Here is an 18,294-nt window from a genome sequence, read left to right on the forward strand (position 1 = left end):
TCCACTCATTAAAGCATACAACTGGATGGTTTTTAATCTGATTTGCAGAGATGTGCAGCCATCACCATAATCTAATCTTAGAACATTTTCATCATACCCAAAAGAACCTTTGTACCCACTAGTAGTCATTCTCCACTTTTCTCCCCCTCAACTAAAACTCCCCCCATCCTACCAGAGGCAACCACTAATCTAATATCTGTTCCTGTGGGTTTGCCTATTCTGGATATTTTGTGTAAATGGAATCATACAGTATGGTATGTCTTTAGTAACTGGCTTCTTTAATTTAGTATAGTGTTTTTGAGGTCCGTTGATGCTGTAGTTTGTATCAATACTTTATTTTTATTGCCAAATAATACTCTATTATGGATATACCACATTTTGTTTATCCATTCATCAATTGGTAGACATTTGGGTTGTTTCTACTCTGTAGTTACTATGAGTAGTGCTGCTGTGAATGCTTCCTGTGCAAATTTTTGTGTGGACACATTTTTATTTCTCCTGGATATATACCTAACAGTGGAATTGCTTGGTCATGTGGTAACTCTACATTCAACCTTTTAAGGAACTGCCAAACTGTTTTTGCAAAGTGGTTACACCATTTCAGATTCCCACCAAAAATGTATTAGGACTCCTATTCTCCACATCCTTGCCAACACTTATTTCTGTCTTTTTATTGTAGCCATTCTAATGGGTATCAAATGGTACTTCATTTTAGTTTTGATTTCTCTTTCCCTTATGACTAATTATGTTAAACATCATTTCATGTGTTTATGGGCCATTTGTACATTTTCTTTAGAGAAATGTCTCTTTGGATACTTTGCCCATTTTTAATTGTGTTGTCATTTTATTATTGAGTTGTAAGAGTTCGTTATATATTATGGTTACAAGACTCTTACCTGATATCTGATTTGCAGATATTTTCTCTCATCTGTGGATCTTTTCACTCTCTGAATGGTATCCCTTAAAGCACAAATGTTTTTTAGTGTTGGTGAAGTCCAACTTAATCATTCTTCTCTAGACTTAGAGTTTTGTTATCATTGCTAAGAAATCATTGCCTAACCCAAGATCACGAAGAGTTATTACTGTGTTTTCTTCTAGGAGTTTGATAATTGTAGCTCTTACATTTAGGTTTGTGGTCTACTTTGAGTTAGTTCTATGTATGATGTGAGGTAGGGGTCCATATTCATTCTTTTGCACATGGATATCCAGTTGTGTTTTTTAAAAAGACTATTCTGTCCCCCCATGGAATTATCTTATCCCTTTTCAAAAATTAATTAATCATAAATGTGAGGGTTTATTTCTGGAGTCTCAATTGTATTCCATTGATCTATATATCTGTCCCTAATGGTAGTACCACACTATCTTGATTACTGTAGCTTTGTAATGAATTTTGAAATCAGGAATTATGAGTCCATGTACTCTATCTTTTTCAAGATAATTTTAGCTATTCTGAGTCACTTGCAATCCCATATGAATTTTAAGATCATTTCACCAATTTCTGCAAACTTTCTTTTTAAAAATACATAAAAAGAATTATACTTTGCTTTTCTGTACTTTTTTCTCCCTTTTCCTCTAATAAGTAAGTCATCTCTCTCAAGGGTATTCTCAATGCAGTGTCTACCAGGAAATAAGAGCTCCGTACTTCCACAGAGAATAACTGCTGGAGAAGGAATGGCCTCCAAAGATTCCTCATAAGCTAGATGGGGTGATTACTTAAGTCCTTCTCATTCTTCTTTCTGAATCACTACAAAGTATGCAGCTCTCTTTCATCTCACTGCTTCAGAGTTCCAACCAGGGGGATCTTGGACCCCAACTAACTGATTTGATTCTTCAGAAAAAAATTACCTGGTAAAAGAGTATTTTCTTAGGGCATTTCTGGCTGTAGACTAAAAGAAAGTTCAGCTACCTCTAAAAGAAAAAGAGAGAGAGAAGAGAAAAGAAAGGGTGAATGGACAGCGCCACTTATAAAGCATCCCTCTACAAATCTGGATGCGATCAGTTGCTCCACACCAGTAGGGAAATCAGAGAAGTTAGCTGAGAAAGAGTGGGCTGTCCAGAAGTAGACAGCTTGCTTTGCTGTCATGGAGCATTTCCCCATCATCCTCACCCCCCATGTAGCCTCAGCTCTCATTCATTCAGATAACGTACTGGATGCTACCCAGGGTGAAACCTGTACTTCATCCCTACTCCTAAATGTTGTTTTTCTTCAGGGCTGGCACTCATCTGGTGTTACAGCTATACCAGTTGTTAAAATATGGAAGTACTTTGATGACAGTAGTTAAGGAAATCCAGCATTTGAAGGGTTAAAGCCTGGCGCAACAGGGGCTCTCCAGAGCTGCCTGTGCTGGAGTGGTTGTTTTATATTTGACTATTATCTCTGCCCACATTTGTACAGTGAAAAGGTTAATAAACTAATCCAGTGGTATCCATAAGACTGTCTCCCAAGATGGAAGCTGTTATCCATAGCCCCTTTCAGGTTTCTGAGAAAAGCCCCCAAATGGTCTGTGGATGGAATTCAGGGAGTTCTAAGAACTTGGATGGGAAAAATTTACATCTTTATTTTCACTAAGCTATTCACTATTTAGTATTTCCTTCAACTAGGGATGAAGACAACAAACTGCAGTAGTATTGACAGCACCTCAAACATTTTCACTAATAGCAATCACAGATATTTTATATCACATTACAGCTGATGAAGATATCTTGAAATACCATTTACATTCATCACTACTTCGAAATTATAGTAATGATTAGACCAGCCACTATAGCTTATTTAACACATTAATATAAAAGTACATTTCACTATGTTACAAATTTGTTCAGTATTTTGATTACTGCATTTCAGCATAATTGGTTTGCTTTATAACCCTATTTATTTTATTTTATACATTTAAAAACATTATTCTGAAAAGGAGGCCAAAGTCATCACCAGAAAGCAGAGCACTCCATGGCACAAAAGAGATCAGAACCCCTACTATAGACTGTCCTGTGTGCAGCGTGCAATTGACGTGCCAGTTAGTATCACTGGATATTTGAAGGGGCTGTGGTTTTAAGACTGACCTGTATCCAGAGTTACTGGTTAAAAAGAAAACGTTTTATGACACTATCTACTCTTACGAGAAATTCACACCTGATACTGGTGTTCTTTTTTTATAATGATACATGACATCTTGAACAAAATCACCAAGAAAGGCAAGAGTCCATCTATAGGGACTTTTCTCAGTAGCCTAACTTGACACACCTTCTTAAGCAGAGATTGGTCTCACTCAGGAACACATAACTAATCTGTTATTTATGGTTGTTTTCTGATTTCTTTCTTCATGTAGACATTTTAAAGTTCAGTACTGATACTTCATTGTTCTATTAGAAAGCATCACAAAAAAAATACAGTGTAAGTGAATGACCTTTGTAAGAGTGGATTTATATAATAAATGAATTTTTAATTTCAAGATGTTTTATTACTGAGATTACTCCCCAAACTGCATGAGAAGTGTGGCTGTGAGAGGCTTCCTTTTACCAGGCCTCAGCATGTAGGATCTTAGCTTTTGTTGCCTTGGCAATTGCAAAGCAGGTAATGAAAGGGAAGAAGATAGGGAAAAGAAGGTGGGAGCAACCTTTCCCAAACCAGGGTTCTCATTCCCATAGGGTCACCTAGGCTTATTCTTCGGGGTTCAAAAACCCTAAAACCAGTTTTAAATTGCTTCTATTTTGATGATACTTCGTTTAAACTTATTTTAACAGTTCTAAAGATAGAAATTTACAGTAATAATTTTCATATTGAAGATTTTAGTTTAAAGTCCCAAATTGGAATATTTAGGAATATTTTTTGAGATTGCCTCTTTCCGTTTTCCTATATCATTGAAGGTTGAGAACCACTCTTGGGCAAAGACAAATGGATTTCCATATTTCTTTAAACCATTCAAGTAACATTGCTCCCCTATCCTGCTCACATTTAAGGAGAGGAAAAAGGTGAAGAGTTCAGTACTGCTAAAAAGAGCTAACCAAAAGGAATATTTTGAGGCCCAGTATTAGTAACAAAGAAAACGCGTAGACCTAAACTACTTTGCATGTTTATATATATATACATATATATATATACATATATATATACATACATATATTGGGGGGCATGTTAATCTGGCATCTTCCTACATGCTAAATTCAAAAATGTAAATATATTTTAAAAAAGGAAAAAATTTTATTTCTCTTTTGGTGTCTATTTATTGTGTGAAGCTACAGTCGAGCATAACGCACAGGTGGTTTAAAATGCTTCTCTGCCATCTGAGATCTCGGCTTGCCAGGGTATAGATGGGGATGTCACTTTAGGGAATTGGGCTTATTCAGTATGTAAAATGAGGCTGGCATGGGTTCAGAGGTTTTGTCTGTGTCTTTACCCAATTAATGATTTTTTGCTTCCTTTTTTTAAAAACTTTTTTAAGACCTTTTAAATTTTCTCTTTCAGTTTTAATCTGTAGATGCATAGATTATAATTACCTAAATATTTCTGTCAATTACACTAAGATTCTTAATGCCTAGTACTCATTATATATATTTCCCATCAAAATACATCAGAATTATTAGGATATAAACCAGAGGTCATTTTAATCCTGGTACTGAAATAATATTCTAATTTACAACCTTCTTAAAAGATTTTTTTTTCTTTATGTTAACTTAATGAATGCCTTGTATCTACATTTTGGATTTGTAATATTGCAAAACAATCAAACTAGGTTTTATTTTTCCAAATCTGTTTTTTTGTGAGTTTATTTTATACTGAGTATTTGACATTTAATTCATGGTATGAGTTGTTTTAAAGAATAAAGGAAAAGTGGTTTAGATAGCAAGGCATAGCTCAATACACTATTTATATACAGGTATGTGTAGTAAAATGAGTATTGTCTCAACAAGTAATATAAAAAGAAAATGAACTCTCGGATAAATGACGAGGAAGGAAATAAGATAGCAAGTCTAGGTTTGACAGCAATATCCAGCTAATATCACTTATTTTATTTTTATACATATATTTTTTTCTTAAATGGGAATTTTGTGAGCATTTAGGATTATAATGTCTGCCTTTTTGATCCACTGTGTTACTGTACCTAATTTTAATGAAGAGGGCAATATGTGGCAATAAGAAACAGAAATAGTGAGACCTTTGTGGACCCTCTAGCAATCAGTGAATATCAGATCACAAATTTCCCCAGCTTTAATTACAGGCAAAAGAAAAGACAAAATTAGCATTTTAATATAGAAATATCTTAGGCTTTAGGAGAATTATGATAAATCTAATGTTGCCTAGTGAACCAAAGAGGGGATATTACAACAAACTGTCTCCTTAGGAATATTTGTTTAAATAAAGGCAACAATACTTCATCCTTATCTTTTTTTTGGATAATTACTGCTATTTCAGGCTGTTCTTTGTTCCAGGTTTAAAATACCTTTAGTTAAAAAAAAGTAATTGGCAGTGTTTGTTTTCTATAAAACTACAAGAAGGGAAAAATTCTGTTTGCTTGGCACTAACAAGATAATTTTAGGGCGAGTTTTTGCTCTACAGCCCTAGTTCACTGGCGCCGTGGCATCCCCGCACTTGGATGCATTTGGGTTATCTCGTTTCACTTACAGCGTATTAAACTAACTCCTCTTCCATGGCGGAGGTTTGCCCACCTGTCTCCCCTAAAACACCTGCAACATATGTTTGCATAACCCTGTAATGCTTTGCCTTTGGGGTCCCAAGAAATTCCCCCAGAGCTTTTTGCTTATAAACAGCTGAGCAATTTGTTTTTCTATGACAGTTGCTTTTCCCCCAGCATTGAGGCAATAACATATTCACTAAAATAAGAGTTTCATTTTTCATCAAAGAGAAATGTTCGACATATTTTTACAGTGCTGCTTCTCCTTCTGAGCCTTATTTTTTCAAACCCTTTTCTAATCTGGCATGCTAAAAATTAAGAGTTAGTAGCAAGATAATAGGGAAATGAAAACTAAGTAATTCTTCATTTATCAAATATTTTCTTTTCTTCATGCCAAACATGCATTATCTTGTAAACAATCTTTTCTGTTAAACAAGTGCTACAGGAACTTTATTAGTTTAAGGTAAAATTGTGATCAGTAAACTATAAAAGTGATAATAATTTGGACATATTGCAGGAAATCACTTTAATTGTTATAACCTCATAAGGTGGCAAGCAAATGTGCATTAATACGGCTTTACAATTTTTTAAAATTTATAAATGCATGGACTTTTATTCTGAGAAGCAAAACAGCCTTTCTTCCCACAAAGGAGATCCAGTATACACGAAATATTTTCCTAAATATGTGTTTTTGCTTTTAAAAATGTCATGGTTGATAAATATCTACCCTAAATTTATATGCAATCTTCAGAAGCATCACTTTCCCTACCTATAGCTTATCATGCATTTTAAGTTGTCAGACTATCAAATCTGCTCTCATAGTAAATGTCTGTTTGTCAGCCTTATCAGGAGATAATCATAGCATCCTTTTCATTGAGTTTTTATCAAGTGCCCAGCACTGTACTGCACACTTCATGTTCATCACCACAGGTTTTCAATGAGGAAACTAGGGCTAGGGGTGTAACTCACATGGCACAGGGGCTCAGCTAGTGGTGGGTGGAGCAGGGATCCAAGCAGGAGCCTCACGGACTCCTGATCCCTTGCCTCCCCTGCCAGCAGCCCGTGCCTCTAAAGCAGATGAGTGATGTTATGTTTCCCCTAGTCCCTCTGTTTTTAACATATGACTTTAACTCCTACTGGTATATTCCTAAGTTAGAACAGGGATCACTGGAATCACAGGGAATTGCTTTTCTTTTGCTCCTGTCAGTTCTACATGTGTTTGTAAATAGCCAGCCCTTTGAAAGGCATTGTGTTGTTCCAAGCAGGATGAATACTTGAGACTCTTTTCCTTCCGTGGTCTCTGTATAACAATTCAAAAGGAGATAGTCATCTTCAAGTGAGGATAAGTTTAGTTGAGGGATCAATCTAGAAAGTACTATTTGTAATGACCTCTGTTGGATGAGTTTGATATCCCCAGGCTCAGAACAAGGAAAACTGTCATGTGCCATCTTGTAGTTAATTATTCCTCTAGCATCTTATAGCTAGTTAGTTGTACTTAGGGTGGGTTAGCATTTAAATATTTGTATGCTACCACACAAAGTGAGCATGAACTTTAAAATACTGAAATATTGGGGCGCCTGGGTGGCTCAGTTGGTTAAGCGGCTGCCTTCGGCTCAGGTCATGATCCTGGAGTCCCTGGATCGAGTCCCACATCGGGCTCCCTGCTTGGCGTGGAGTCTGCTTCTCCCTCTGACCCTCCCCCCTCTCATGTGCTCTCTCTTTCATTAAAAAAAAAAAAAAAAAACTAAAATATTACCATGGGGATAAAGGTTGCAGGAGGAGGGAGGTGATAATGCTGATCTATGATCTCCCTCCATTATAGAGGAGAGCAGAGGAGAGGTGGCCACCGTCAGAAGTCATACTCCTAAGGGAGAGGGTGTTTTACCTGAAATTCCATTAAGGAGCAGCTTTCTAGCATATAATATAGACGTTGGAAGTGTAGAACATTAACTGCAATGGAGAGGTTAAATAGGTTTCAATCACTTTTATCCCTTACATTGATTGCTATCGTACTATTTGTAAATTGATTTTGTCATCATGCCAAATTAACAAAAGCATTTTTGGAAATTCAAAAATACAGCATGGGTTTGGTTTGGTTTGGTTTGTACTTCCTTCTAGGACACTTGTTTCTGCTTCTGGAAGTCATTTTGTCCATAAGGCTTTAAGATGCCTCCCAAAAATCCAGCCTGTCTATGCCATGGGTGGGATTTTCAGCATTCTTCTTATACTGAAACAAAATAAAATGTTGAAGAGAAACCTTTAAGAAGAGCTCCAAAGGCTTGTTAACAGAGAAGAATTTGGTGACTGGTGCTTGGGAAGTTAACTAGCTGCAATCTTATAGAAGATTTATCTCGAGTCCATCTGGGTTGGTCTAGGAAAGGCATGGTAAACTCAGGGTGAACTGAATCTGTGATTTCTGCATCTTTGTGTATAGTTATATAGACTTCCCAGGTCATGGAACATAATTGGTATTCCTCCGTACGCAGGCCAGTGTCAGTTATGATCACCATTTTGTTGTTTTTCTTACAAAGAAAAATTCACCACAACAAGAGGTTTTTGGTTTTTTGTTTGTTTTTTTTTTTTAATGCACACTGGTTTGGAAAAACTTATAATAGTCAAAATCCTATCTGTGTAAAAATTGATTTAAAATAATTAGTAATTGTTCCGGTCCATGCAAAGACATACTATGAAAACTGTTGACATCACATGTCCTGTATGATGAAAAATTACAACTGTCATGGAGTCCGGTCTTTCTTACATACAGAGTTTTATATATGTAGAATTCTACTGGCTCATATTTTAAAGGAAATTCCTGATCTTTAAAAATTAAAAATCAGAACTTACATTTCTATAAAAATGTTATTTGGATAAAAATCCCTTTAAATAAGAAAAGCAAGTATCTCTTTACTTTTAAAATATTTCAGTTGTGTTAAGTTAGAATTATGCTCATTTAATCTCATGCCCCTAAGGAAACCATTGTTATCATTTTAGTACATAGCTGTGTGAAAGGATATTGTTCCAAAATTTCTTGACTTTTTAAAACCTTATTCAGAAAACTAACTTAATTAAAAGAGAAGAATTATAGGCAAACTGAAGAGCTGTCAGGACTGAATCTTAACTTATCAAAGTATTTGTGCCCATTTATTGTTCATGTCTCTACATACTGATTTTTACAGCCACACGTTGGTTTATGTCTATGTCAGACATTTGGTTCTGTGCTGTTACAGGAGCCACAAGCCACATGTGGTTTTTGAGCACTTAAAGTATAGCTGATCCAAAGTGAGATGTGGTGTAAGTGTAATGTATGCAGTGGATTTCAAAGACTGTACAAAAGGAAGAATGTAAACTGTCTCAAGGATTCTTATATTGACTACATGTTACAGTGACAACATTTTAGATATACTGAATCAAATACAATATTATTACATTTAATTCAACTTGTTTCTTTCTTTTTTTTTTTTTTTAATGTGCTTGCTAGAAGATTTTAAATCACATATGAAGCTTGCATTCGTGACCCACATTGTATTTCGGTTGGACAGTGCTAGTCTTAATCATCTCTATGTCTATAGAGTTACGTTTTAGTAATAGCATCATCTCAGAAAATCCTATTGAATAACTTTCAACTATAACCTCTGATTTTATTTTCTTACATTTAAAATGCTGTTTTTCAGCATCATCTTTTGATTCTTTTTTTTTTTTCATCCCAGTACAGCGATACTTTAAACTGCCTCTCCCTTTGACACTAGTAAGTCTCCTAGGAATTTAAATAGGCCTCTGTGAAAGCAATACTTGAGCCTCATTCATATGTTCAAGTTAGATCATTATTCCTAATAATGGCTTTAAGTGCTTAGATAGATCAGCACTTCGTGTCTTGAATTGCTTGTCGTTTCTTTATAAAGATGTTCCAAGAAATGGCTCCATGCAATCCCTTATTTCATTGTTTTCTAGCAAAAAGTAACATAATCTTTTATTAGTTTGTTGGGAGTCAGAGAAGAAAAGCCTTTTAAATATTAGCAAAAACAAAATGTATTTCCAGGTAGTGAGAATAAAGAGCAAAATTAGTCATGAATGATAGTCCTGCGAAAGTTAATTTTTTAAATAAATCATGAATGCGCTGGCAATCTGCCAGTGGCTTTCACCTCTATTTTATTTTCCCATTATACTTGGGTCCAGGTTGTCATCAGTTACCACGAGGAAACCCATGTAATTCCTAGAGAGAGAAAAGTTGCACTGTTAGACTTAATAGTATGGTAGTCATGGAAGCATCAGTTATCTTCATCAAGGCAATTCAGATTTGATTATTGTAGAACTGTGTTGAATACCAAACCAGAGGAGTAGTAGCTGGAGCTAAATCAAGGGATTGTCATTTTTGTCAGATGATTAAGGCTGACTTGGAAGAGATATGAAAGGGTTGAGCTGTGTAAATGTTCTCTTTTCAGCAGAAAAAGAAAAGGTCCATCATGGCCATTAAGATGCAGCTTGTTAGCTTGATGAATTTCAAACAATTTAACCTTAGTAATTATATAACCCCCACATACATACAAGTATATCAGTGCCTTGGGATTATGGCTTCAAGGATTGATATCAAAGCATATTGGTAATTTTCTATTAAGATGAAATGAAGCCTTTCTATGTCTAGATAGATCTCTCAAAGGACAGGGCATGCTCTAGTTCAAAGTCCTAATTATTAACTTGAATTATAAGTTCAAGTAAACACTGGAGCACATTTATTTATAAGTTTTGTAAAACTTTTTAATGAAAAATATACGTAGTTTAACATTTTAGAGATGGTATTCATTTAAGCTATGATATTAACATGCTGCATTTTTATAAACTAGAATTAGTTTAATTTTTATTTGCCTATGAGGAGCCTGACACATTTAAATAATAGACACATTAAGTGATAGTAACATATTTAGGTAGACAACCCTGACCTAATGATCTCAGGACATTTCTGCAATGTCTGTGAGTATATATCAAATGCCAGAAAGGCCAGTATATTGCTGTTTTTATGAAAATGTGCATTGGTCAATTTGCTTTTATATTTTGATGGTACCCTGTTAATATTTTCATTACCTGGGTACTGATTAAACTCGTATATAAGAATAGATGACATAGAAATTTCTAACTTTAAAAGAATTGCTGAATTCTAAAATAACACATTCATTTTTGGAGAAGAAAGACTCGGTGTGCCATCTAGTGGGCATAGTTAGCATTCTGGTTATCAAAAATTAACAGATTTTTACTCTCCCTCTAAGATGCAGCTTTCTTAACACTTCGTGTAGATTGTGCTTCTGTTACATCTCATGTAATTTTTCAGCTTCATCAGAATTTTATCTCATTGTATTTTGGAAAGTCATATTAAAAGCAATCAAAATCATCAGAAATAAATCTACACTTATCTTGATGAGCACTGGGAAATGTATAGAATTGTTGAATCATTGTATTGTACACCTGAAACTAATACAACATTGTGCATTAAGTGTACTTGGGAAAAAAATGTAATGACAGGAATAAATCTATGTAAACTTTGAGACAGGTAAAAGTAAAATATATAGGGCGCCTGGGTGGCTCAGATGGTTAAGCGTCTGCCTTCGGCTCAGGTCATGATCTCAGGGTCCTGGGATCGAGTCCCGCATCGGGCTTCCTGCTCCTTGGGAGCCTGCTTCTCCCTCTGCCTCTCTCTCTCTCTCTATCTCTCATGAATAAATAAATAAATTTTTTTTAAAAAAAAGTAAAATATATAAAATAATTTCATTGTTTAATCAGGACTAAGATCATTTAAGGTAAAACTTCAACTATGAAAGCAAAACCCAAGCACACTAATTATTGAACTTTGTTATTATATGTATTTTTTCCTGAAAGAATATAAAAACAATTGTTTTTGTCCTTGTATGCGTTAATGTGTAATTTAAATAGCTTTATACATTTTAAAATTTTCTTTTCTGTAGAGAAATCCAAGACCAGTGACTTACCAATTCCATCCAAATTTAGATTATTACAAAGCACGCGGAGCAGACCTCATGAATAAAAGCCGGTAAGTCCTCTTTCTCTGATGAAAGTTATGAGCCACAAAAATGTTCTCTGAGATGGTAGGAATTTTTACACATTTGCTGACAAATTTATAGATTTTAGCCTATCAGTGGTTAATGAATGCAATGACATCTTTACTAAATAAAATATCTGAGTTTTTTTAAAGGCATGAGAAAATGTATACATTGATGTCAGTGGTAAGAAGAAAAATAGAAGTGTATTTGTTATAATTTCAAGTTAGGCAACTTCATTTTTCTAACACTAATAAACCTGAATAAATTGCGCCTACTTGTATAATCTCTTTCTAGATCCTTGCTGTTGATTGAAAAGAGGCAGTTCTATAATATATTTTTAAATTATTTCAGTAACAAAATTAAAATTGGGTTTCCCAACTGTCTTTAGAACTACACAATAAGCTTATAAATGCATCTTGTGTGTGCATTTGTGATTACATACATAGAAATTTTAAGGGTCACTGTAGGAATAAAAAAACATTAAAATTCTAGTTTTAAAAGAAATTAACATTGGCATAAAGGGTTGATGAACAGTTTAGTTCTTTCATAATACTGTACTCAGATGTCTCAAGAGTTAACTTGTCAAACCAGAACCATCTCAAATTAGAATGTAATTTCAAAGTTTACTCTGGAAGACTAAAATGTTAGTAATGGTAAATGCTGCCAAGTTGTCCGAATTTCTTTTCCTTAAGCGTTTTGCCTATGTGCTAGCCTTTCTTCAGTAGGATCCCAGCAGCCTAAATATACATTTATGGAGTACACACACGTGATGTGTTCTGCTCCTACTTGGAGAGTTAAAAAGAAGACATAATTCCTGCCACATAGAAACCCACAGTCTAGGGGATGAGAAGAAGTTTCCAAGAGAGAGGCTAAATTGAAACTCGTGTCTTGAACCCTGTTTTAGTGTAATGTTATTTTTAAATGACCCATCCTTGATGGAAATCCTTCTCACTGTTCTGATGTGCTGTGTCATTGTGACACCAGCTCTGTAACCAATGAGGCTTCTCTGAAGCTCTTTCTGTTTATTCATTTCATTGGATTCTTGTTTCACTAATACAAGGCTATTCTCCATAGTCACTTCGTTCATTGAATTTAACAAATCTTTATTGCATGCCAGACCTTCTTTACTTGGTGAACAAACCAGATAAAACTCCTGCCCCCAGGAATCTTATAGTCTAGTCACTTGTATGTCTACCCTATCGTGTCAAGTATTTAGTTTTGGTATGTTTAAAACAACAGGGTATTTTAGGTACTTCTTTATATGAGATCATTCTAGCTAGAATCCCTTCTTCTCTCCCCTATTCTCCCCGACCCCACCACCACCAGATTAGTTTCCACATAACAGCTGAATAACTCTCGACTGACAACAGATTATGTCACACCCCCAACGTAAACGCCTCCAAAGGCTACTTGTTAGTGTTGATAATCCAGTGTTCTTCCTGGGCCCATAATCTCTCTGTGACCTTCACTCCTTCCACTCTCCCCTTCTCTTAATTCCCATTCTTGCACTTGCTCTTCCCCCCTCCTGGAGCAGCCTTCCTTCCTTCCTCTTTTCTTGCTCCTGCATGATTTAGAGCTCAGCCCGAAGGTCACCTCAGAGAGGCCCCTTGGCCTTTTTCTCTCCTACTCACTCTCTACCTCATTGCCCAATCTTATTTTCATAGTGTTCATTACTCACTGAAGTTATAGACTTCATTTATATGTGTCATCTGACCCCCCAACTTCCCCACTAAAATCTAAGACCCCTGAAGGCAGGCACGTTGTCTTACTAACACTTGAGAGCACTGAGGATAATGGCTGGCATGGGGAAGCTACTCAACAAAAATGTGTGTATACATCTGTTATCTTTTTACATTTTTCAATGTCTACTTTTTTTTTTTTTTTCAAAAAAGAAAATGGGCTATACCCTTTCCTTTCTACCCTTCATGTTTTATCATTCTTCTATTTAGCCTTCTGTCCTTGTATTTTTCTTCTCAAAATGTTGGTTCTGTTTTAGCAGTTACTTGCAAGCATATTGAAATTCTTATACAAAATATCATTGTGATGACTGGAAGGAAGGTTTTTCACCAGCTCTATTGCAATTTCAAAGCTTAAAACTGAAGCTGAACCAAATGAAAGATAGTGTATGAAGAACACATCACGGACCAGTGAGAAGAGTTAATAAATGGTGTTGGGAGACCTGACAAATCTTTTGAAAAGGTATCAACTTATAACCTTATCATATACCAAAACAAATCCCAACTGAATCAAAGCACACTCAAGCAAATATAGAAATAAAATGCAAGTGTCTATCCAATCTCTTGTTATTAGAACACTTTTTAAACTTAAAAATAATGGAAGAAATCACAAAGGGGATGACTGGTGCATTTTACTACACAACTGTTTTTAAGTAGATATGTCAAAAATAAACTGAAACAAAAAGCAGATGGAAAATTGGAAAAATATTTGTAGTGTAGGGGCGCCTGGGTGGCTCAGTCAGTTAAGCGGCTGCCTTCGGCTCAGGTCATGATCCCAGGGTCCTGGGATCGAGCCCCGCATCGGGCTCCCTGCTCAGCAGGGAGTCTGCTTCTCCCTCTGCCTCTGCCTGCCTCTCTGCCTACTTGTGCTCTCTCTCTCTCTGTCAAATAAATAAATAAAATCTTAAAAAAAAAAAAAAAAATTGTAGTGTAAGTAACTGACAAACTAGTATCATTAATGTATACAGAACCTATGCAGTTCAAGAAACATGAAATCCTATCTCATTGGCCATTCCATCTCATGCCATGCTCTGTTGGATCCTCCTTTTCTGCTTATAAATTTTAGAACACCCTCCAGACTTCCTTTCTTCACTGCAATCATTCCCTAGAGGATCTCAGTCCAGGTTCATGACTTTCAATACCATTTATGACTGAAGGGCCCTTAATTTATATCTTCAGTAAGGCCTCTTCCTTTGAACTCCAGACTCTTATGTCCTACTGCTTACTCGGTATTTCCTCTGGAATGTCCCATATGTATCTCAAATTTAATACTTTCCAAACTAAACTCTTGATTCTACCTCCTCTAACTGTTGTTCCCCTGTGTTTCTCTATTACAATAAATAGCTAACCCAGTTGATCAAACCTTAGAATTGCCCTTGACTTGTATTCTCTTACATCACACATCAAGTCCATCAGCAAATCCTCTTCAAAATATATCCTGAAAGAAATCACGTTTCCCTCTGTACTGCTAATACCAAGTCACCACTAGTCTCCTAACTAGTCTTTTTACTTTCTCACTTCCTTATAGACCTTTTCCACATAGCAGCCAGATATATAAGTCAGATCCTATCACTCTACTACCCAGAACCATTCAATTACTTCCCAAGATACATAGGATAAAATGCAAAGCCTTTTCAATGACCTGCAGGGTAAGCCCTGCATGATCTGGCCTCCGATCTCTCCAGCCCCTTTTGCTACCACCATTCTTCCTGTTTTTCACTGGACTCCAGCCACACTGGCCTGCTTACTATTCTTCAGGCAAACAAACATGTTCGCATTTCAGGAGCTTTGAGCTTCCTTTTTGCTCTATGCCTGGATTCTTCCTCAAGGATCCACATGACACACTACTATTCACTCTGTTCAAATATCATCTCTTCAGAGAACCTCTCTTTGACTACCCTATCTAAAATAATGGACCCCTTTACTCTGTACTTTGTTATTATTTTTGTTTTGTGTTTTATAGCAATTCTTACTAACTGAAATGGTTAAAAAAATGACTTGGGTTTCGTTTTTATTGTTTTTATTGTTTGTTTCTTGCACTGAAATGTAAACTCTACATTTTGTCTTGTTAACTGTTACATCCCAGCCCCTAACATAGTGTCTGGAATACAGTAGACACTCAGTGAAAGAATTTCAAACAGCAAATAAACATTTCAAAGGCTATTCAAACTATAATTAGTCATAGAAATGCAAATTAAAATACCAATGAAGTATCATTTTCACCTTTCGTATTAGAAAATTAAAAATAAATGAGCCACAGATGAGTAAGTTCCAGAGATCTACTGTATAGTGCCCATAGGTAATAACTATATTAATTAATATATATTAAAAATTTGCTAAGAGGGTAGATCTTATTTTAAGTGTTTTTATCACAAAAAGTAAAACAATAAGCAATAATAATAAAGAAGGAGAGAGAAAACTTTTGGAGGTGATGGATATGTTTATGGCATAGATTGTGGTGATGGTTTCATGTATGTTTACTTATCTCCATACTCATCAAGTTGTATACATTAAATATGCACAGCTGTTTGTATATCAGTTATACCTCGATAAAGTGGTTTAGAATGAATGAATGAATGAATGAATGAATGAATGAATGCGTAAGCTAGCATTGGTGAAGGTGCATGAATACGCTTGGTCGCCAGTTGAGGTATAAATTAAGACAAACTTGATCTTTTTTTTAAGATTTTTTTTATTTATTTGAGAGAGAGAGAGATCACGAGCAGGAGGGAAGGGTAGAGAGAGAAGCAGGCTCCCTGTTGAACAGGGAGCCCGATGCGGGACTGGATCCCAGGACCCTGGGATCATGACCTGAGCCGAAGGCAGACGCTTAACCGACTGAGCCACCCAGGCGCCCCAAACTTAATCTTACCAAAGGATTCTTCCAAATCTTTTTAACCACCATGTTGTAATTCCCTGGAAGTTTGTTTATCCATGATCAAAAACCACTGTAGCTCTGAAACCATTGGTAAAGTCCCCATTTCATTATTTAAGGCCTAAGATACTTGTATCTGGCTGAGCCCTTCGGCCATAATTAGCCTTCCAACTACTTTCTTAGCTGTTTAGAGGCTCTTAAAGAGTTAATGCATTGGGGCTGTCATTAAGCAGCAAGAGAGGGAATGGGAATGATCCAGAGGGGGACAGACTCATGTGGGAACCCCCAGTAGTGATCAATAAATAGAAAATAGACAGGAGACAGGCAGACACCTGAAAAGCGGGGAACTTATACCTGCTATATCTATGGCAATGGACTTCTATTTGTGTTGCTTATCCAAATAAGGGACGAGGATGCAAAGATGACATGTGATTTCATGGATAAGAATATCTCTAGAAATCAAGAAGCCTGATTTCTCGTCTCTGCTTTACCATGGATTGCTATAATTAAGTCTTTAAAAGCAAGTGCCTAGGTATTTTAGTGGTAGATTTTCCATTACGTGTGTGGATAATATTCACTGTGCTCTGATTTTACTTACTTGCAAATTTCTTTTTAAAAATGGGAATTGACATTTTCTTATTCATTCAACTTTTAAGCTCGGAACGACAATTTAACACTCAACTCTCATTCCAATTTTGTCCTTAAATAACCAGAAATTGCTGCTATAAAAAAAAATAAGTGCATCTAATTTGTGACCAGTCTTCAGAAGGACCTATCAATTTATTTAGGAATCTGTAACTACTAAAATGCCCAACTGAGTAGACATGGAACAGAATTTCATAGTTTTTAAATACTGCAGTTGCTTATATTAAGAGTAGAATCACATACCTTCTTTATTCCAGAATGTTCATGGATTTTCTGCTTTGAAAATGACACGACATAATTTCTCAGAATGTGTAATTCTCTCTGCTCGGCAGAGGGGGTGAAATAGTGGCCGCCGAGACATCAGTGGTGCCTCAAGAGCATGTGTCCCTCTATCTAGCAGTGCCTTCTCGCAGGCTCCACACTGCCGCTCTCTTAACTTGCCGAAGCAATTTCATGCCACCAACGTTTTAAAGATAGAAGATACCAAGCTTAGTTCCTGATCTCTCAACTCACCCGATCTGCAGTAACATTCTCTGTGCTAACTACCCCAGCTCTCCCTTGCCCCCCTGTCAGAGCTTGGTTTAAACAATTCATGTCAATGATGAGCGATTCCAGAATTATAATTCTGGTAGGTAGGCCCTCTGCAAAAGGCCTCTTGTCAGGAACCCTGGTTGAGATCTAAGAGGAAGCCAGACTCCAGGGTAGGAAGACTCTTATAAGGAGGGTACCCTGAGCTCTTAAGATACATCCCAGAGTCCTCAGCTGGGCTCCACAAGACTGAAGAGTGATGGCATCCAGTCCATTCTTACCCCAGAATGCCTGGTGGCTAATAATTCTGCATCTCTTCTTGGGTTCAGGATCTCAGCCCTTTGAAGGGTCCCTCTCTGGGCCTGGCCTAACTAGAATGTCCTGAGAAAGTGCAGGGTCCCAGGAAGCCCAAGGATCCTTCCAGCAATCTTGTCTTAGAATATGATGAGCTTCATGAGAACAGCGACCATATCTACATCATTCACTACTGTTTCTTCAGTACCTGGCACAGAGAACAAATTCAAATATTAGTGAAATGAATGAGTGCTTTTTCCCTTCAGTTGTAGAATAACTCATATTGATGTCAGGATCTGCATCTTAGAATCTTCATATTCCTAGCACAGTACCTGGCACTGTTCATAGTGGTTAACAAATATTTAGTTTAATAATTAAGTAAATAAATACTGTTTTGAATACCTAAAAAGCATTATAAAATTCCCCTGGACAATTTCCATTTTATATGATCAACAAATTTTTTTAAATTAGGCTTTATTATATTTACTTACATAATGACTGCAATTGTTCAGAAGTATTTTCTTGCTAAAATATGGTAA

General features: G+C 36.1%; 1 protein-coding gene across 8 annotated transcripts in view; it reads left to right on the forward strand.

Annotated features, from left to right (window-relative positions):
- TBC1D5 (TBC1 domain family member 5) overlaps positions 1-18,294 on the forward strand; it is a 587,710-nt gene that overhangs the window by 487,405 nt on the left and 82,011 nt on the right. For all 8 annotated transcript variants that reach the window (XM_034994045.1, XM_034994022.1, XM_034994072.1 and 5 more), the window contains one exon: positions 11,582-11,667. In XM_034994045.1, coding sequence (XP_034849936.1) covers positions 11,582-11,667 — 86 coding nt within the window. The remainder of the gene's footprint in view (positions 1-11,581; positions 11,668-18,294) is intronic.

The sequence above is a fragment of the Mirounga leonina genome, unplaced genomic scaffold (assembly GCF_011800145.1).
Source record: "Mirounga leonina isolate KUSES-001 unplaced genomic scaffold, KU_Mleo_1.0 Mir_115, whole genome shotgun sequence".
NCBI classification, from domain to species: domain Eukaryota; kingdom Metazoa; phylum Chordata; class Mammalia; order Carnivora; family Phocidae; genus Mirounga; species Mirounga leonina.